The sequence below is a fragment of the Zea mays genome, chromosome 2, assembly GCF_902167145.1.
Source record: "Zea mays cultivar B73 chromosome 2, Zm-B73-REFERENCE-NAM-5.0, whole genome shotgun sequence".
Taxonomy (NCBI): domain Eukaryota; kingdom Viridiplantae; phylum Streptophyta; class Magnoliopsida; order Poales; family Poaceae; genus Zea; species Zea mays.
The window spans coordinates 113,273,444-113,294,889 of NC_050097.1; the positions used below are offsets into that span (position 1 = coordinate 113,273,444).

Below are 21,446 nucleotides of genomic sequence, written 5' to 3' on the forward strand. Positions count from 1 at the left end.
AGGAATCGAGACCATGGAACACAACACCAGCGAAACACAGGGATGGTAGAAATGGTGGAAGAGAAAAAAGGTAGTGAATACGAAGGCGGCGACGCTGGGCGGAGGAAGGCGACTGATTGGGAGGGAAAAGAAAATACTCGCCTTGGTGCCATGGCCGCGGGAGCAGAGGGCGGCGGGGTTGCAGGACCTTCCCAAGGAGAGCGAAAATTTAGGTGGGCGCTTCCGCGGATCTCGCCGGTGTTTGCCTGCGCGAGATGGAGGTGGGTTCCGCAGATGGTGGCGGAGCAGAGGGGTAGGAGAGGAGGAAGGGCAGATCGGCGTGGGGAGGAGGGTGGGGATCCTCGGGAACCTTCCAGATCGAGGCGGGGCATGACTTGCGGCCGTGATTGGAGGTCAGGATTGCCAGCGTCCGCGGATCTCGCCGGTGCTGGAGGCAATGCAGAGATCACGTAGGATGGCAGAACCGTGCACCACCCACGGTGTGTGGACGCCTACACTAATGTCTTAAGGAGTAGTAGAGATATATCACTAATTCATACTTAATAAGTAAGCTAGCACAATCTTGATGCTTATTAGGTCCATTTTAGCCTAGCAGAAGAGTGAAATTGGAAAAAAATAAAAACAAAAAAGCCCACGTACAGCCCAACACACTAACCTAACCAGCTGCCTCTCATACTTAATAGCACAATCTTGATGCTTATTAGGTCCATTTTAGCCTAGCAGAAGAGTGAAACTGGAAAAAAATAAAAACAAAAAAGCCCACGTACAGCCCAACACACTAACCTAACCAGCTGCCTCTCCTAAGCTATCCGCCGTCGCCGTCGCCGTCGCCGTCGCTCTCCTCTCTCCTCCGAGCCGCTGCTCCCTCTCCCCTGCGCGCCGCCACTGTGGGCATCTACACCGCTGCCGCTCTCCTCTCTCCTCTGTGCCGCAGCTCTTCTCTCTCCCTCTCCCCTGCGCGCCGCCACTGCGGGCACCCTGCACGCCGCCACTGCGGGCACCCTGCACGCCGCCGCTGCGTGGCCCTACACGCCACCGCTACGGGTGCCCTACGCGCCGCCGTCATTGCTCCAGCTCTTCTCTCCTCTGTTTCCCAGCCAATGCCGCCGCTCTAACTCCCCAAGGCATCGCCCCGACGACGGCTCAACGACGCCCCGTCGACGCCTCGCGGACGCCCTGCGCCGCAGCGGGCGCTTTACGCTCCATGGCAAGGCGCGTTAGATGCCTCAGGTTCCACGCGCGCCTTAGCGCCTAAGCGACGCTAAGGTGGCGCTTCAAGGACGCCTTGATAAGCATGATCTTTAGTCTCTCAAACCAAACGGGGCCTAATGCTATTACTTGTCTGACCATCCAGGTACCGGCATCTGGGCCAATTCGCCCCACTAGGAGGGAAACAAACTGCTGCACAACTTCCCGGGGACTGGATCTCCATTGGCCACAGCACCCAGTGGCTCTGGTACTCCGTGTACGCAACGTAAGTGCTTCCCTTTCCATGATAACAAAGTAGATCGTGCTGCCACTACCAGTCTTCAGCCCCATATTTGTGATTTGTCAGCACTAGCAAGTTCAGTATATTTGTGGTTTCAGTCAAATTCAAAGTACAATTTGAAGGCACTGCTATCTTTGATCTTAATCTTGTTTTTGTATGCCAAACAGTTCTTAGTTTCATTACCTTGACCTATAGAAGGCTGGTTCGCTGGGGTGGGGGTATCAAAGAACAAAATCAGACTCTAGGTCGTTATAAGTATATTGAAGTAGTTTTGAATCTATCCATTGGTCCACATATCCATCAGTTCAGGCAGGAAATCCCACAATGTTTTTGAGTCTAGCTGTTTGGTTCCTTGCCACATGCCAGATAGTTTAATTCATGACACTCATTTTCATGCTCCACAATGAGTTGGGCCAAATTCTCATGCATCCAAACGCAACATAGGACTTGTCAACTCATTGCCCACATTGCTACTATAACACTGCTTTGTTTACCTATCAAATCTTCCTGAGATTTATTTTTTGTTAACTTACAGCTGCTTCCATTAAGAATTGGTCATCATGGCGTGGGAGCTCATTGAAGTTCCGGGCAACTTGAATCCCTCTCTCAAAGACTCTTCAGGTATTCCTTCAATTGCTTCCAAAGTTATTTTTTTCCTGCTGTCATGGTTTTATTTTATTAATTGTCGTTTCTTTGCCTTGCCAGTTGATGTGGTGGCCGCCAAGATTGATCCCAAGTTAGCCAATACTCTCATTAGGTAAAGGACTTTTTTCCCTGTTCTTTTGATCTGAATTTGAAACATTTTTGTAATACTATTTGTTGCTTAGGAATTTTTACTTAAATTAAAAAGACTTGGGGACACTGTCTCTTAGTCTTATGATAATTTGGCTCAAACAATCGATGGTGGGATGTGCTTTCAGTTAAGTAATGGTGTCCAGGATACAGACCAATATTTCATTTTGAATGGTATTAACCCTATGAGATAGTAACTAACTGTCATGTTTCTGTACTCCTTTCATTTTAGCCATGTATTCATGTTCCATCCACTTGGGATGACATCAATCCCAATGTTCATATTTATTTCTCTTTGAATAGGAAATCAAAGCTAAGTTCGATGATCTCATGGCCCATGTTTGTTATCTGAAAGTGGTGGTTGTATATAATTGTCATGGTGGTCTTTTTTGTCTTTTGTTTTTTTATGATGCAAACATGTTACATCTCTCTCTTTTGTAAGTTGTGCACATTTTTCTTGGTCATTGTTTGACCCAAAATTGACCAGTTTGTCTGATAACATTCCAAGTGCTGTTTTGTTGTGTTCTCTGCTTTCAGGCAGTTAAGCCAGGTGTGCCCTTTGGAGAATCTGAGGCATGTAAAGCGTGTACGTCGACGTACTGAATGTGGTGGTATATGCACATTTATCTTGTTCTTTTTTTTTTGCCCTCTGAGAGCACTACTCTTGGAAGACATGCCATCACTGCCTAAAAGTACACGTTAATAAGACTTGCCATAGCTGGAGAAATGTTCCCCAACATATTGATACATAAAAACAATTGATTTTGCAGTGGAAAATAACCTTTTGGTTAAAATTTACTTTTGCATGATTATCAGTAGACTTTTCACTAGAATTCAGGCCGAGCTTTTTTTGGAGCTGCTGGATGTTTTTATTTATTTATATTGTAAATGTTTGTGTTGAAGTGTATAAGTGGATTGGCTACCTTCTCCCATCAGCTTAAGCTTTTGGGTTGAACTGGTTAGTGCGTCCATTCTAACATGGTATCAGAGCCAGAGGTCTCGAGTTCGAATCCTGGCAGAGGCTTTATTTGTGCCTCCACCCATTTATTTCCACGTTTGCGCCTTTCTCTCTGGCTGCACGTGAGTGGGGGTGTTGAAGTGTATAAGTGAATTGACTACCTTCTCCCATCAGCTTAAGCTTTTGGGTTGAACTGGTTAGTGCGTCCATTCTAACAGTTTGCACATTCAAAATTAATTATTTTGTTGTTTTATTCTAAGGCGCTGTCTGTTGGAACTTGCTCTCAATCGCAAGGGGGCCAACAAGGGTGAACAGTGGTGACAACAGGGTTACGTGCTAGGAGGCAATAGCTCTGTTAATCTGCCCTCCCACGGGCACTGTGCAGGGGTATTTATAGGTACCTGAGCGCCCAGCGCCTTGTGCTAAGTACGCATGTGCCCTCAGCTACCTAGGTTATCCCCAGAATATTCCCATAAAGTGGGGTTACAGACTGTAATTACAGGGATGCCTTTACAGATCTGGCCCGTAACTCGCAGCGGCCACGCAGGGCCTGTTACAATGGGCCGGAACGCACGTGGGCCTCTGAGCTGGACGAGGCCGCACTGTGGGATGACTTCGTCGCCGGTCTTCGTCTGGTGCCGATCAAGCGAAGGGTGTCCCCGCCTGTTCTGTCCCTGTCTGACCAGCGGTTATCAGCGAAGACTTCGAGCGAGGGGTGGCGCCTTTGCCTTCGCCCCAACATTTGCCCTCCGAGGGACCAGTTCAACAAAGTCACCTGGTGCCGAAGACGTCGCTAGATGGCGGAGACGCTGCCCTCGCTCGAAGTGGTTCCGCGGGGGTTTTTGATGTGACCGTTGATAGACGGCGTACTGTTGGATTGCGGGTTTCCCGAAGCGCCGCGCCCTGTCGGATTGCGGGTTTCTCGAAGAGCCGCGCCCTGCCTATAAAAGGGGGCGGGGGTCGGCGCTTTTTGAACTTCGCCTTCCGCGCTCCGTGAAAAACCCTAGCCGCCCGCCGTCTTGCTGCTCGTCTGCCCGCCGTGCTCTTGTTCGCCGGAGATCTGGCTCGAGTGAAGCAGACCGCCCGCCGCCGCTGACGGTACGTAGCGATGCCGTCCTCTTCTTCTTCCGCTGCCGCTACGCCGCCGGCCGCCGCCTCGTCTGAGGAGACGCTGAGTAGTTTGATGGCGGAAGAGTTGCGCGCCGGCGATTCTGTTGATTTTGGCGTGTCGCGGATGACGTCAGCCCGCGTTGAAGATATGCAGCGGTTGGGTTACTTTGGCGGCGGAGTTGCTCGTGCTCCGGGGACGGAGGAAGTCCCCGAGCCGGAGGGTGAGTTGGTCGTTTTCGAGGCGTTCTTCGCCGCCGGTCTCCGCTTGCCTGCGCACCGGTTTGTTGGCGAAGTCCTGCGTAGGTTCAACGTTCAAATACATCAGCTGACACCGAATGCCGTGGTGGCGCTGTCGAAGTATGTCTGGGCGACGACTTCGTACGGCGGACAGCCATCGGTTGAAGTTTTTGCGAAGTATTATTGTTTGCACTGGCAGAAGAGGATGATTGGGGACGAAGTTGCTCAGTTTGGGTCATGCACATTCACGCCGAAGACCGGCAAGACCACAATGCAAGTAGTGGAGTTGGTTCCATGCGCCCGCAACAAGTGGGGCAACTGGAATGAATTTTGGTTTTACGTTGCTGAGGGTACCGTCGAAGGCCATGAGGGACTCCCCGTGTCCGAGATGTGCTCTCATTATTACTCAGCGTATCCGCCCTTTGAAGTGGCAGAGGAGGATGCGGACGAAGGGGCCCTTCGGTGCGCCGCCGGTCAGAGCAGTGGGCGCGATTTAGTTGAAGAGTTCGTGGCGTACGGGGTGTGGCCCTTGGCGCATGGCTGGGCGTTGGGCGAAGTGTGCCCTCGCCAGATGCCTTTTCACGGAGGAAGGGTGGTGCGAAGTCCTGCCTTCGCACTGAATCTGCGAAACCGCGACCCGGCCGCCTTTGTGCGTGATGCGGAGGATGGGGCGGTGCGGCTCGTGGGACGTTACGTGCCGAGGACGGAAGGCCAGCGCAGCTTTGATATCCGCGGGTCAAATGACCGTTTGAACAAGGTTTTCGAGTTAAATCAATTGCCGTACGACGGCTATCCTGGTCAAGACGACGCGGACCGCCGTGGAAAGAAGCCGGTGGTGGAGACTGGAGACGACCCTGCGCCGGCGGCCGCCCCTTCCTCCAAAAAGAGAAAATTAGGTACTGCTATGGGAGGACTTGGGGTGTCTGATAGTTTTGCTAGAGAGTTGATGAGGACGTGCGCGGCCCCGGGGGGAAGGATGTCTTCGCCCGAGCTCCGGGAGTCTTCGGCTCGGATGCTGAGGGTTATCGGGGGTTGCTGGCCTAGGAATGTTCCTATCCCCTGCGCGGCTGGCGAGGACTGTTTTACATCTCGCATGGTTCGTGAATGGAGAGTTTTTCCTTACGGGCGGAATATTGCTGCTGTTGTGTCGGCAGTGATGGACAAGGATCGCTAAGGGGCAGCGCAAAAACGCCAGGCGGCTGTGAGGCTTCATGAAGCTAGGCCGAAAAGGCAGCGGGGGACTGCGAAGGCTGCGGCCTCCGGCGGAGGCAAGCCGCCGCTGGCGGCGAAGTCGGGCGCCTCTGCATCTAGCAAGGCGCCGGAGGCTCCAAATCGACGAAGGTGGTGCCGCCGGTCAGCGGAGTGGCTGAGGTCGCGAAGGCGGCCCGAGCGTTGCCGTTGTCGGGCAAACGTGTTGCCGACTTCGGCACCGATATTAATGTGGACGACTATCTTGGTGGTAAGTCGTTGGCTCGCGGTTGTCAGGGACGAGGCGGGCGCAGCGACCCGCCGGCTGAAGGAGGTGACGGAGGCGCTGAGTCAGGTCCGCTGAGCTATACTCTCCCTTTTTTTTTGGGCAACGGCCTTACGTGCGCTCTGCAGGTGGCTGACTTCGCCAGCCGTACTGCGTCGGGGGCCCTCACGGCAGCTGTGTCTGCCGAAGTCGAGAGACTTCGGACGCAACATGCTGACGCTGTCCGTGAAAAATCGGCCTCCGACAGCAAGTGCCGTAAACTGACGGACAAGGTGGCCGCACTGGAGAGGGAGAAGGCTGACCTCCGGCGCCAACTGGCGGAGGAGAGGAGGGAGGCCAACGAGGCCGTCGCCAAGGAGCAGGCTGCGCAGGCGGAGGCCAGACTGGCGCGGGCGGAAGGCAATCTTGCCAGGGAGCGCGCCGAACATCTGCAGCAGCGGCTCACCGCTCTGGAGAGCCGCGTGAAGGGGGCCGAGGCCGCGATGCGTGCGGAGGCCGAACGGACGCGCACACAGCTTATGGATACATATCGTGAGCTGGGTGGGCGGACCGGTGACTTCGAGGTGCCGGACCGAGAGCCCGGGCTTCGCTGTCTGGAATGGGTGCAGGAGGAGCTGTAGGAACTCCCCACTGTCGTGGGGGGGTTTATGTCGTACGCCTCCCTGGTCACCTGCGAGGGGGCGATGAACGCACTCTCCCGCGAAGGGTGCCGGCACTTCGAGGTCTTCGACCAGGCAGATGAAGATTTTGAGCGAGATGTCTATAAGGTCGAAGACCCCGTAGTGAAGGAATCCGCCGGGGCCCTCTATGACCGGATGTGGGGTCCGCACGGTCGTGAGGTGGTCAGGGAGCGGGCCGAGACTGCGAGGGCTCAGGTAACGTTGTCGTTTGTTTGGCGTTTGCTGGATGTGGGCTGTGCGTGTGTTTGCTGAATTTTGTGTGTTTTGTCTTAGGCGGCGCGTGGCGAGCGGGTGGACGACTTCGGGGCGTTGAACAGCGCGCTGCCTGACCCGGAGCCGACCCCTGCGGAGGCCGTGTCTGGGGTCGCCCTGGAGCCAACCCCGGAGACCGCGGAAGGCGCACCGGATGCCCCCACATCTGCTGCGGCCGGCGAAGACCTGCCCCCGAAGGTGGCCGAAGGCGCACCTGATGCCCCCGCAGCTGCTGTGCCGAGTGCTGAAGATCCCGCGGCGGTGGCGGCGGAAACCACGGCGGAAGCAGCGGCGGAGCCAACGGCGGAGGCTCCCGCAGCGTCAGGGCCTTCGCAGGTGGCGTAGTGGGTGTATAGGGTTGGGGAATTTTGGATAAGTTGCTGAATTTTGGTTGCTGCGCAGGTTCAAGATTTTGGGCCTGCGCACGCAACCGCTACTACTGAATTTTTGGCGGCTTCGACCGCGGAAGGTGGTAATGAATATGGTGGATCTGCATCTGAGTTTTTTGATTTTACTGACTCTGGGAGCTCGGTTGAGTGGACTGAGGAGTCGTCGGAGGAGGACTTGGACTATTTTGCGGCCTTGGACGTGGCTGCGGCGGAGGCTTCGCCACACGCCGCGGACGCGCAAGATGTGCCAGGTCCTAGCACCGGGCGCCGACGACGAAGGGCGGTTGCAAAGCGTAGGGTTAGTACGGAGGAAGGGGCTCAGCTTCGTGTGAGTAGGGCTGGTCGGCAGGAACTGTTGTCTTTGCCGGCCGCCGCGAGTACAGGGGAAGGGGAACTGCGAAGTCTTTTTGCGGGTGAGGAGCTTAATATAATGTTATTTAATTATAGGGAGATGGGAATTATTCCTAAGGTTGAGCCGATGTAGAGTGTGGCGCCCTCGCTTGTATATGTGTAAAGGCTTGTACGATGAAGTTGTGTGCCCTCGCTTGCCTGTGCCTCGCTTGCTTGTACGATGAAGGTTGAGCCGTTGTGTACTTTGTCTGGTATGTTTTGTTATGCTGTGCTGGTGTGATTATAGTCGGTCTTGGCGCGAACGGTTTGATGCTGTCGTTTCTGCTTTTGTTGTACTAGTCCGGCTGCGCCCTTAGGCGGCTTCTGCGCGGGTAGTCTTCGCGGTAAACTTCGGTTTTTTCGCACTTGTTGTGCTAGTCCGGCTGCACCCTTGGGCGACTTCTGCGCGGATAGTCTTCGCGGTAGACTTCGGTTTTTTCGCACTTGTTGTGCTAGTCCGGCTGCACCCTTAGGCGACTTCTGCGCGGATAGTCTTCGCGGTAGACTTCGGTTTTTTCGCACTTGTTGTGCTAGTCCGGCTGCACCCTTAAGCGACTTCTGCGCGGATAGTCTTCGCGGTAGACTTCGGTTTTTTCGCACTTGTTGTGCTAGTCCGGCTGCACCCTTAGGCGACTTCTGCGCGGATAGTCTTCGCGGTAGACTTCGGTTTTTTCGCACTTGTTGTGCTAGTCCGGCTGCACCCCTAGGCGACTTCTGCGCGGATTTGTCGCACGCGAGGGTGGCTAGCGCTTAGCCTCGCGGTGACCTCGAATTGGTCGAATGTCGAAGACCGTCGTCGCGGTCTTTTTTCGACGCAAGTTTTTGCGGGGGATTTTTCTCACATATATTACATGGCTCCGCCTCGTTAAAAACCTCACCCCCCGGGAGGAAAAGAGTGCGGGCCGGTACAAGATTGTTTTTGGCGAATTACAAGGGCGAAATCAGCCCTGATGAGTCAAACAAAAAATTTGCGGAGGTTGTCGATGTTCCAGGAGTGCTCCAGGTCCTCGTCGTTTGGCGTTGTGAGCCTGTAAGCGCTGGGGGAAGCTTTTGTCTTGACTATAAAGGGGCCCTCCCACTTGGGCTCCAGCTTGCCCCTGGACTCCGTCCGAGCTGTTCGGACGAGTACGAGGTCCCCTTCGCTGAACTCCCTCGGGATGACTGCGTGGTCGCGCCATGCCTTGGTCTGGGCTTGGTATTTGTTTAGGGCCTGTAGGGCGAAGACCCGGTCTCCGTCAATGAGATCCTTTGAAGTTGGCTCGTCCACGTCGGGGACGGCTGACGGAACTGTTCGCGGGGACCCATGCTTTATTTCTTGCGGGGTCATGGCCTCCGATCCGTATAGAAGTCGGAAAGGAGTGAACCCAGTCGCCCTACACTCAGTTGTGTTTAGCGCCCAGACTGCCTCAGGTAACAAATCGGTCCATCTGCCTTTTTTTTCATCGAGGAGCATTTTCTTGACAACTGTGAAGATTTTCCCATTGGCGCGCTCCACGACCCCGTTGGACTGCGGATGATAAACTGAAGCGAAGGCAAGCTTGGTGCCGATGGAGAAACAAAAATCCTTGAAATCTTGGCTGTCAAACTGCTTGCCGTTGTCAACTGTTAGTTCGGACGGTACTCCGAAACGGCAAACAATGTTTTGCCAGAAGAATTTTTGGGCAGTCTTTGATGTTATTGTAGAAACAGCCCTCGCCTCGATCCATTTGGTGAAGTATTCGACGGCTACGAAGGCGAACTTAAGGTTCCCCTGAGCGGTGGGCAGGGGCCTGACAATGTCCAGGCCCCAGCGCTGGAGAGGCCATGTATGGGCAATCAGCTTTGTATACTGCGAGGGGCTGCCTGACCGAGGAGAAAACTTCTGGCAGGCTTCGCAGGACCTTGTGACCCGATTTGCGGCGCAGATTATTGCGGGCCAGTAAAACCCTTGGCGGATCACCTTGGCAGCTAGGGCCCTTGGCCCTGCGTGCGAGCCGCACGTGCCACTGTGGACTTCACGTAGGATCTGCATGCCTTCGGTTTCGGTGACGCACTTAAGCATTGGCTGACTGACCCCTTTCTTGTAGAGTTGGCCCTCAATCAGTGCGAAGTCCCGGCTTCGATGTCTGAGGCGCTTGGCCTCGCTGACGTCGGTTGGATGATAGTACCCCTGTAGGAACAGGGTTATTGGTGCCCGCCAGTCCTCGGTCATGATTAGGTTGACTATGCGGTGGCCCTCGCTATCATTAGTTATTTGGAGCCCTTCGGGGCTCCGGACGGCTGGCGTGCCGATGATGTGAAAGAACACGTCGGAGGGCAAGGACTCGCCCCTGGCGGCGGCCTTGGCCAATGCGTCGGCCTCCTCGTTCTTGGCCCTATCCACATGCTGCAAGGTGAATCCCTTGAACTGTCTCTCGAGACTTCGGATGGCCGCTAGGTATTGCATGAGCGCGGGGTCTTTTGCTGCGTAGTCTTTCTCGACCTGGCCGACAACTATTTTGGAGTCTGTTTTGATGATGCATGTGGTGACTCCGAGGGCCCTTAGCTTGCGGAGGCCGAGGATAACTGCTTCATATTCTGCTATATTGTTTGTGCATCTGTCGGATTCCAGAGCGAAGCTGAGGCGTGCTGCATATCTGTGCTTGACTCCGGCTGGTGAGGTGACGACTGCGGCGGCGCCTGCCCCCGCATGGCACCATGCGCCGTCGCAATGGATAGTCCAAACCTTCTCTGTGGACGAGTCTGGCTGTGTTATTGGCCCAGTCCAGTCGACGACGAAGTCTGCCAGGACTTGTGACTTGATGGCTGTCCTGGGCTCGAAGCTGATGTGGTAGCCGGATAGTTCGGCTGCCCACTTGGCAATCCTCACCGATGCCTCCGGGTTTCTGAATAGTTCGCCGAGTCCCCTGTCTGAGGTGACTCGGACCTTGAATGCTTCAAAGTAATGGCGCAGTTTGCGCGAAGACATAACGACTGCGTAGGCGATCTTCTCCAGCTCTGTCATGTTGCACTTGGACGGTGTCAGAACTTCGGAGACATAGTAAACAGGGCACTGTCTGACCGCGCCCTCAACTGACTGCTCCTGCACTAGTGCCGCGCTGACCGCGTGCGGCGAAGCCGCGACATAGAGCAATAGGGGGAGCGAGGAGTCGGGGCTTGTGAGGATGGCCAGCTCCGACATGTACTGTTTTAGTGAGGCGAAGGCCGCTGCCTGCTCCGGTCCCCAGGCGAAGTCTTTCGCACCGCGGAGTGTTTTGAGAAAGGGGAGACTTCGCTCGGCGGACCTGGAGATGAATCTGTTGAGAGCGGCCAATCTGCCTGTCAGACGCTGGACGTCCCTGGCGGACTGCGGAGGCGACATGTCTACGATGGCCTGGATCTTGGTTGGGTTGGCCTCGATGCCGCGGTGTGATACCAGGTAGCCAAATATCTTGCCCTGGCGAACACCGAAGACGCACTTTTCCGGGTTTAGGCGGAGTCGTGCATCTCGCATGTTCGCGAATGTCTCGGCGAGGTCGGCGAGATGGTCCTCCTTATTCTTGCTGGCGACGACGATGTCGTCCACATATGTAAATATATTTCTGCCAACCTGCCCTTCGAGTACTGTTTTGGTGAGTCTAGAGAAGGTGGACTCGACATTCTTGAGTCCCTCCGGCATTCTGATGAAGCAATATGTGCCGAAGGGTGTTATAAAGCTGGTGCTAGCCTTGTCTTCCTCCTTCATGTATATCTAGTGATAGCCGGAGAAGCAGTCGAGGAGTGACATGACCTCGCATCCGGCCGCGCTATCGACTATTTTGTCGATCCGTGGCAACGGGAAATTGTCCTTTGGGCAGGCCTTATTGAGACTGGTGAAGTCTATGCACATTCGCCATTTCCCGCTTTTTTTCTGCACCATTAGAACATTGGAGAGCCATGTGTGGTAGGCCACTAGCTCGATGAATTTAGCCTCTAGGAGGCGGTGCACCTCCGCCTTGGCGGCCTCTGTCTTTTCGTCGGACATTTTGCGAAGTCTTTGCTTTTTTGGTCGCACCGAAGGGTCAATTCCCAAGCTGTGCTCAATTATGGATCGGCTGACTCCGACCAGGTCGAGGGCGGACCAGGCGAAGACATCTTTATTCTTGGACAGGCAGCAGAGAAGCTTCTCTTCTTTATGTGAGGTAAGGTCTTCGCTGATAGTGACTGTCTGCTTGGGCGTGGCCTGATCGAGGGGGACAGTCTTGGTCCCGTCTTGGCTCTGCAGCTGTGCCTTGTCGTGCTGTTTATCGGTTGGGCTGGCGGGCGCAGGGACCTCGCACTGGGTCGTGAGACAGTGCACGTTCCTCTGACCGGGCACGAAGTCCCGCTCTATGTTGCGCGCCGTCTGCTGGTTGCCGTAGACCGTAATAGCGCCTAGCGGACCTGGTATCTTCATACATAGGTACAGTCCGTGGATGACAGCTTCGAACTTATTGATGGAGCCCCGGCCCATGATGGCGTTGTATGGATATACCATGTCGACGATATCGAAGGTTACTTGCTCACTTCGGGCATTGGGTGCTACACCGAAGGAGAGGGGCAATTCTATTTTGCCAACGGGAAAGGTGCCCTTGCCGTCGAAGCCATACAACGGGTTGTCCGAAGGCTTGAGCAGGCTGTGGCTTATACCCATGCGGTCGAAGGCGTGGAGGAAGATGATGTCCGCCTGACTGCCGTTATCGACTAGGACTTTGTGTAAGTCCCAGCCTGCCACGCTGCAATTGATGACCATAGCGTCGATGTGGGGGGCGCTGCGGAGGTCGACGTCTCGTGCGTCGAAGGTTAGCGGTATGTGGGACCACTTTGTCTGCACGACTAGGCCAGTGACGGCGACATGGTTGATGATGCGGTAGTGGTCCCGCTTCTGCCGCTTGGTGTCGAAGTCAGTGCTGGACCCCCCCCCCCCCCGTTATCATGTGAATGACTCCGCGATATGGTTGATCGGCGAAGTCTTCCTGCTTTGGGGCATGGGGGATGTTTTGATGTTGCTGGTGTGGTGGTGGGGGTGGAGGAGGTACGATTTGTACTTCCTGATGGTGTTGGTAAGCGTGGTGCGGTGGATGCGGGGCGGGAGCGTGGATATATGGTGGAGGGGGTGGCTGGTAATTATGCGCGACAATTCTGGGATTGTCGGCTGGCTGCGCCCGCGCCATTCTGTCTCTGGTGGCCTTCGTTTCGGGGCAATCTTTGGTTTGGTGGGCGCAGTCTTCGCCGTGGAAAAGGCAGTAGAATCGGCGCGGCGGCTGTGCGCGCCCTCGGCCCCTGCCACGAGTTCCATTTCCGCGGCCCTAGGGGGGATATTCCTGGCGACGAGGGGGTCAGCAGCGGGCTGCTGGTTGGCGATGTTGTGCACTTGCTGCTGACTGCGGCCGTCTCGACCGGAGTCTGGCTGCGGAGTCCTCGTCCACGTGCGGCTGGACTGCGGGGCATCTTTGGGTTTCCGCTGTGACTCAACCTTGCGCTGGTGAAGCTCTTCAGATTTGGCATATTTTTCAAAGAGCTGATATAGCTCCTGGAGGTTCTTGGGTGGATCTCTGATACAGTGGCTGTAGAGGACGCCGGCACGAAGGCCACTGATGGCGTAGTGGATAGCGATCTGATCATTGACGGAGGGCAGCTGTGACTTGAGTGTTAAGAATTTGCGGTAATACTCCCGCAGAGTCTCCTTTTCCAGCTGCTTGCAAAGCGAGAGCTCGGCCAAGGCGTCGGTGTCTGGGCGGTACCCTTGGAAGTTGAGCAGGAACTTGTCCCCGAGACTTCTCCATGAATCAATGGACAGCGGAGGCAATCTGGTGAACCAGGTGAGTGCTGGGCCCTCTAGGGCGATGATGAAAGACTTCGCCATTGTGGCGTCGTCCCCTCCGGCGGATGCAACGGCGACCTGATAACTCATTATGTATTGCGCTGGGTCGGTGCTGCCGTTGTACTTGGGATAGGTCCCTGCTCGGAAGTTAGCTGGCCAAGGCGTCACTTGCAGGTGTGGCGCCAGGGGACTTCGCTCGTCGAGGTAGTTGACCCCTTGGAATGGCGCGCCGTGCTGGAAGGTGTAGTCACGCTGGGGGAAACACGAGTTTTCCGGCTGTGCTCGGTGTTGCAGGGGTGGCCCATGCTGCAGGCCGAGGTGGCCTTCGCGCGTGTCTTCCGGTTGTGCGCGCTGCTGGAGGGGTGGCTCTTGCTGCAGGCCAAGGTGGCCTTCGCGCTGCATCAGCGCGATCTCGCGCTCGAGGTCTTGGGCCTTCTGCTCCTCGTCGCGTATCATTTGCCGCACTTTGGCTAGTGCGGACACACGCTGGCGCTTAGCCTCCAGTATCTCTTTCTGCCTCTGGAGATTGCGGTTCTTGAGGCGCAGGGCGCGCAGCTGTAGCTGTTCTTCCGTTGAGACGCCGAGGACCTCACCGTCCTCGGTGAGGTCCGCGCCTTCCAGTGGGGCGAAGCCTGGGGGCGGCTGCGATTGTCCTTCGGGCCCGCAGGTGCGGAAGGTGTCGTCTTCGCAGGTGCGGGGAACATTGTCTTCAGTGGGCTCTTGGTGGGTGGATTGGGTGAGGGCGAGGGCCTTGCCCTTTCTTGCGGCGAGCAGTGCTGCCTTCGCAGCCTCGTCAGCCTTCGGGTTAGCTCTCTTGGGTGCCATCGCGGGTGGTTTTGTCGTAGCACGAACGGTAGTCTTCGCCGTGGAAAAGGCAGTAGAATCGGCGCGGCGGCTGTGCGCGCCCTCGGCCCCTGCCACGAGTTCCATTTCCGCGGCCCTGGGGGATATTCCTGGCGACGAGGGGGGTCAGCAGCGGGCTGCTGGTTGGCGATGTTGTGCACTTGCTGCTGACTGCGGCCGTCTCGACCGAAGACCGGCGACGAAGTCATCCCACAGTGCGGCCTCGTCCAGCTCAGAGGCCCACGTGCGTTCCGGCCCATTGTAACGGGCCCTGCGTGGCCGCCGCGAGTTACGGGCCTGATCTGTAAAGGCATCCCTGTAATTACAGTCTGTAACCCCACTTTATGGGAATATTCTGGGGATAACCTAGGTAGCTGAGGGCACATGCGTCCTTAGCACAAGGCGCTGGGCGATCAGGTACCTATAAATACCCCTGCACAGTGCCCGTGGGAGGGCAGATTAACAGAGCTATTGCCTCCTAGCACGTAACCCTGTTGTCACCACTGTTCACCCTTGTTGGCCCCCTTGCGATTGAGAGCAAGTTCCAACATTTGGCGCCCACCGTTCGTGCTACGACAAAACCACCCGCGATGGCACCCAAGAGAGCTAACCCGAAGGCTGACGAGGCTGCGAAGGCACCACTGCTCGCCGCAAGAAAGGGCAAGGCCCTCGCCCTCACCCAATCCACCCACCAAGAGCCCACTGAAGACAATGTTCCCCGCACCTGCGAAGACGACACCTTCCGCACCTGCGGGCCCGAAGGACAATCGCAGCCGCCCCCAGGCTTCGCCCCACTGGAAGGCGCGGACCTCACCGAGGACGGTGAGGTCCTCGGCGTCTCAACGGAAGAACAGCTACAGCTGCGCGCCCTGCGCCTCAAGAACCGCAATCTCCAGAGGCAGAAAGAGATACTGGAGGCTAAGCGCCAGCGTGTGTCCGCACTAGCCAAAGTGCGGCAAATGATACGCGACGAGGAGCAGAAGGCCCAAGACCTCGAGCGCGAGATCGCGCTGATGCAGCGCGAAGGCCACCTTGGCCTGCAGCAAGAGCCACCCCTCCAGCAGCGCGCACAACCGGAAGAAACGCGCGAAGGCCACCTCGGCCTGCAGCATGGGCCACCCCTGCAACACCGAGCACAGCCGGAAAACCCGCGTTTCCCCCAGCGTGACTACACCTTCCAGCACGGCGCGCCATTCCAAGGGGTCAACTACCTCGACGAGCGAAGTCCCCTGGCGCCACACCTGCAAGTGACGCCTTGACCAGCTAACTTCCGAGCAGGGACCTATCCCAAGTACAACGGCAGCACCGACCCGGCGCAATACATAATGAGTTATCAGGTCGCCGTTGCATCCGCCGGAGGTGACGACGCCACAATGGCGAAGTCTTTCATCATCGCCCTAGAGGGCCCAGCACTCACCTGGTTCACCAGATTGCCTCCGCTGTCCATTGATTCATGGAGAAGTCTCAGGGACAAGTTCCTGCTCAACTTCCAAGGGTACCGCCCAGACACCGACGCCTTGGCCGAGCTCTCGCTTTGCAAGCAGCTGGAAAAGGAGACTCTGCGGGAGTATTACCGCAAATTCTTAACACTCAAGTCACAGCTGCCCTCCGTCGATGATCAGATCGCTATCCACTACGCCATCAGTGGCCTTCGTGCCGGCGTCCTCTACAGCCACTGTATCAGAGATCCACCCAAGAACCTCCAGGAGCTATATCAGCTCTTTGAAAAATATGCCAAATCCGAAGAGCTTCACCAGCGCAAGGTTGAGTCACAGCGGAAACCCAAAGATGCCCCGCAGTCCAGCCGCACGTGGACGAGGACTCCGCAGCCAGACTCCGGTCGAGACGGCCGCAGTCAGCAGCAAGTGCACAACATCGCCAACCAGCAGCCCGCTGCTGACCCCCTCGTCGCCAGGAATATCCCCCCCAGGGCCGCGGAAATGGAACTCGTGGCAGGGGCCGAGGGCGCGCACAGCCGCCGCGCCGATTCTACTGCCTTTTCCACGGCGAAGACTGCGCCCACCAAACCAAAGATTGCCCCGAAACGAAGGCCACCAGAGACAGAATGGCGCGGGCGCAGCCAGCCGACAATCCCAGAATTGTCGCGCATAATTACCAGCCACCCCCTCCACCATATATCCACGCTCCCGCCCCGCATCCACCGCACCACGCTTACCAACACCATCAGGAAGTACAAATCGTACCTCCTCCACCCCCACCACCACACCAGCAACATCAAAACATCCCCCATGCCCCAAAGCAGGAAGACTTCGCCGATCAACCATATCGCGGAGTCATTCACATGATAACGGGGGGGGGGGGGGGGGTCCAGCACTGACTTCGACACCAAGCGGCAGAAGCGGGACCACTACCGCATCATCAACCATGTCGCCGTCACTGGCCTAGTCGTGGAGACAAAGTGGTCCCACATACCGCTAACCTTCGACGCACGAGACGTCGACCTCCGCAGCGCCCCCCACATCGACGCTATGGTCATCAATTGCAGCGTGGCAGGCTGGGACTTACACAAAGTCCTAGTCGACAACGGCAGTCAGGCGGACATCATCTTCCTCCACGCCTTCGACCGCATGGGTATAAGCCACAGCCTGCTCAAGCCTTCGGACAACCCGTTGTATGGCTTCGGCGGCAAGGGCACCTTTCCCGTTGGCAAAATAGAATTGCCCCTCTTCTTCGGTGTAGCACCCAATGCCCGAAGTGAGCAAGTAACCTTCGATATCGTCGACATGGTATATCCATACAACGCCATCATGGGCCGGGGCTCCATCAATAAGTTCGAAGCTGCCATCCACGGACTGTACCTATGTATGAAGATACCAGGTCCGCTAGGCGCTATTACGGTCTACGGCAACCAGCAGACGGCGCGCAACATAGAGCGGGACTTCGTGCCCGGTCAGAGGAACGTGCACTGTCTCACGACCCAGTGCGAGGTCCCTGCGCCCGCCAGCCCAACCGATAAACAGCACGACAAGGCACAGCTGCAGAGCCAAGACGGGACCAAGACTGTCCCCCTCGATCAGGCCACGCCCAAGCAGACAGTCACTATCAGCGAAGACCTTACCTCACATAAAGAAGAGAAACTTCTCTGCTGCCTGTCCAAGAATAAAGATGTCTTCGCCTGGTCCGCCCTCGACCTGGTCGGAGTCAGCCGATCCATAATTGAGCACAGCTTGGGAATTGACCCTTCGGTGCGACCAAAAAAGCAAAGGCTTCGCAAAATGTCCGACGAAAAGACAGAGGCCGCCAAGGCGGAGGTGCACCGCCTCCTAGAGGCTAAATTCATCGAGCCAGTGGCCTACCCCACATGGCTATCCAATGTTCTAATGGTGCAGAAAAAAAGCGGGAAATGGCGAATGTGCATAGACTTCACCAGTCTCAATAAGGCCTGCCCAAAGGACAATTTCCCGTTGCCACGGATCGACAAAATAGTCGATAGCGCGGCCGGATGCGAGGTCATGTCACTCCTCGACTGCTTCTCCGGCTATCACTAGATATACATGAAGGAGGAAGACAAGGCTAGCACCAGCTTTATAACACCCTTCGGCACATATTGCTTCATCAGAATGCCGGAGGGACTCAAGAATGTCGAGTCCACCTTCTCTAGACTCACCAAAACAGTACTCGAAGGGCAGGTTGGCAGAAATATATTTACATATGTGGACGACATCGTCGTCGCCAGCAAGAATAAGGAGGACCATCTCGCCGACCTCGCCGAGACATTCGCGAACATGCGAGATGCACGACTCCGCCTAAACCCGGAAAAGTGCGTCTTCGGTGTTCGCCAGGGCAAGATATTGGGCTACCTGGTATCACACCGCGGCATCGAGGCCAACCCAACCAAGATCCAGGCCATCGTAGACATGTCGCCTCCGCAGTCCGCCAGGGACGTCCAGCGTCTGACAGGCAGATTGGCCGCTTTCAACAGATTCATCTCCAGGTCCGCCGAGCGAAGTCTCCCCTTTCTCAAAACACTCCGCGGTGCGAAAGACTTCGCCTGGGGACCGGAGCAGGCAGCGGCCTTCGCCTCACTAAAACAGTACATGTCGGAGCTGGCCATCCTCACAAGCCCCGACTCCTCGCTCCCCCTATTGCTCTATGTCGCGGCTTCGCCGCACGCGGTCAGCGCGGCACTAGTGCAGGAGCAGTCAGTTGAGGGCGCGGTCAGACAGTGCCCTGTTTACTATGTCTCCGAGGTACTGACACCGTCCAAGTGCAACATGACAGAGCTGGAGAAGATCGCCTACGCAGTCGTTATGTCTTCGCGCAAACTGCGCCATTACTTTGAAGCATTCAAGGTCCGAGTCACCTCAGACAGGGGACTCGGCGAACTATTCAGAAACCCGGAGGCATCGGTGAGGATTGCCAAGTGGGCAGCCGAACTATCCGGCTACCACATCAGCTTCGAGCCCAGGACAGCCATCAAGTCACAAGTCCTGGCAGACTTCGTCGTCGACTGGACTGGGCCAATAACACAGCCAGACTCGTCCACAGAGAAGGTTTGGACTATCCATTGCGACGGCGCATGGTGCCATGCGGGGGCAGGCGCCGCCGCAGTCGTCACCTCACCAGCCGGAGTCAAGCACAGATATGCAGCACGCCTCAGCTTCGCTCTGGAATCCGACAGATGCACAAACAATATAGCAGAATATGAAGCAGTTATCCTCGGCCTCCGCAAGCTAAGGGCCCTCAGAGTCACCACATGCATCATCAAAACAGACTCCAAAATAGTTGTCGGCCAGGTCGAGAAAGACTACGCAGCAAAAGACCCCGCGCTCATGCAATACCTAGCGGCCATCCGAAGTCTCGAGAGACAGTTCAAGGGATTCACCTTGCAGCATGTGGATAGGGCCAAGAACGAGGAGGCCGACGCATTGGCCAAGGCCGCCGCCAGGGGCGAGTCCTTGCCCTCCGACGTGTTCTTTCACATCATCGGCACGCCAGCCGTCCGGAGCCCCGAAGGGCTCCAAATAACTAATGATAGCGAGGGCCACCGCATAGTCAACCTAATCATGACCGAGGACTAGCGGGCACCAATAACCCTGTTCCTACAGGGGTACTATCATCCAACCGACGTCAGCGAGGCCAAGCGCCTCAGACATCGAAGCCGGGACTTCGCACTGATTGAGGGCCAACTCTACAAGAAAGGGGTCAGTCAGCCAATGCTTAAGTGCGTCACCGAAACCGAAGGCATGCAGATCCTACGTGAAGTCCACAGTGGCACGTGCGGCTCGCACGCAGGGCCAAGGGCCCTAGCTGCCAAGGTGATCCGCCAAGGGTTTTACTGGCCCGCAATAATCTGCGCCGCAAATCGGGTCACAAGGTCCTGCGAAGCCTGCCAGAAGTTTTCTCCTCGGTCAGGCAGCCCCTCGCAGTATACAAAGCTGATTGCCCATACATGGCCTCTCCAGCGCTGGGGCCTGGACATTGTCGGGCCCCTGCCCACCGCTCAGGGGAACCTTAAGTTCGCCTTCGTAGCCGTCGAATACTTCACCAAATGGATCGAGGCGAGGGCTGTTTCTACAATAACATCAAAGACTGCCCAAAAATTCTTCTGGCAAAACATTGTTTGCCGTTTCGGAGTACCGTCCGAACTAACAGTTGACAACGGCAAGCAGTTTGACAGCCAAGATTTCAAGGATTTTTGTTTCTCCATCGGCACCAAGCTTGCCTTCGCTTTAGTTTATCATCCGCAGTCCAACGGGGTCGTGGAGCGCGCCAATGGGAAAATCTTCACAGCTGTCAAGAAAATGCTACTCGATAAAAAAAGGCAGATGGACCGATTTGTTACCTGAGGCAGTCTGGGCGCTAAACACAACTGAGTGTAGGGCGACTGGGTTCACTCCTTTCCGACTTCTATACGGATCGGAGGCCATGACCCCGCAAGAAATAAAGCATGGGTCCCCGCGAACAGTTCCGTCAGCCGTCCCCGACGTGGACGAGCCAACTTCAAAGGATCTCATTGACGGAGATCGGGTCTTCGCCCTACAGGCCCTAAACAAATACCAAGCCCAGACCAAGGCATGGCGCGACCACGCAGTCATCCCGAGGGAGTTCAGCGAAGGGGACCTCGTACTCGTCCGAACAGCTCGGACGGAGTCCAGGGGCAAGCTGGAGCCCAAGTGGGAGGGCCCCTTTATAGTCAAGACAAAAGCTTCCCCCAGCGCTTACAGGCTCACAACGCCAAACGACGAGGACCTGGAGCACTCCTGGAACATCGACAACCTCCGCAAATTTTTTGTTTGACTCATCAGGGCTGATTTCGCCCTTGTAATTCGCCAAAAACAATCTTGTACCGGCCCGCACTCTTTTCCTCCCGGGGGGTGAGGTTTTTAACGAGGCGGAGCCATGTAATATATGTGAGAAAAATCCCCCGCAAAAACTTGCGTCGAAAAAAGACCGCGACGACGGTCTTCGACATTCGACCAATTCGAGGTCACCGCGAGGCTAAGCGCTAGCCACCCTCGCGTGCGACAAATCCGCGCAGAAGTCGCCTAGGGGTGCAGCCGGACTAGCACAACAAGTGCGAAAAAACCGAAGTCTACCGCGAAGACTATCCGCGCAGAAGTCGCCTAAGGGTGCAGCCGGACTAGCACAACAAGTGCGAAAAAACCGAAGTCTACCGCGAAGACTATCCGCGCAGAAGTCGCCTAAGGGTGCAGCCGGACTAGCACAACAAGTGCGAAAAAACCGAAGTCTACCGCGAAGACTATCCGTGCAGAAGTCGCCTAAGGGTGCAGCCGGACTAGCACAACAAGTGCGAAAAAACCGAAGTCTACCGCGAAGACTATCCGCGCAGAAGTCGCCCAAGGGTGCAGCCGGACTAGCACAACAAGTGCGAAAAAACCGAAGTTTACCGCGAAGACTACCCGCGCAGAAGCCGCCTAAGGGCGCAGCCGGACTAGTACAACAAAAGCAGAAACGACAGCATCAAACCGTCCGCGCCAAGACCGACTATAATCACACCAGCACAGCATAACAAAACATACCAGACAAAGTACACAACGGCTCAACCTT

The 21,446-nt window shown here is 56.1% G+C and overlaps 1 protein-coding gene across 3 annotated transcripts in view; it reads left to right on the plus strand.

Annotated features, from left to right (window-relative positions):
• Positions 1 to 766: 766 nt before the first annotated feature.
• The window catches only part of LOC100280681 (hydrolase/ zinc ion binding protein), a 28,964-nt gene continuing 8,284 nt past the window's right edge, over positions 767 to 21,446 (plus strand). The window contains exons 1-5 of one of the 3 annotated variants that reach the window (XM_035964779.1): positions 767 to 1,230; positions 1,355 to 1,474; positions 2,025 to 2,110; positions 2,195 to 2,246; positions 2,819 to 2,892. In XM_035964779.1, the coding sequence (XP_035820672.1) occupies positions 2,050 to 2,110; positions 2,195 to 2,246; positions 2,819 to 2,892 (187 nt within the window). In that variant the 5' untranslated portion in view covers positions 767 to 1,230; positions 1,355 to 1,474; positions 2,025 to 2,049. Of the gene's footprint in view, positions 1,267 to 1,354; positions 1,475 to 2,024; positions 2,111 to 2,194; positions 2,247 to 2,818; positions 2,893 to 21,446 lie in introns of all 3 variants that reach the window. The other 2 variants (XM_035964778.1, NM_001360234.1) reach the window with 2 other exon arrangements.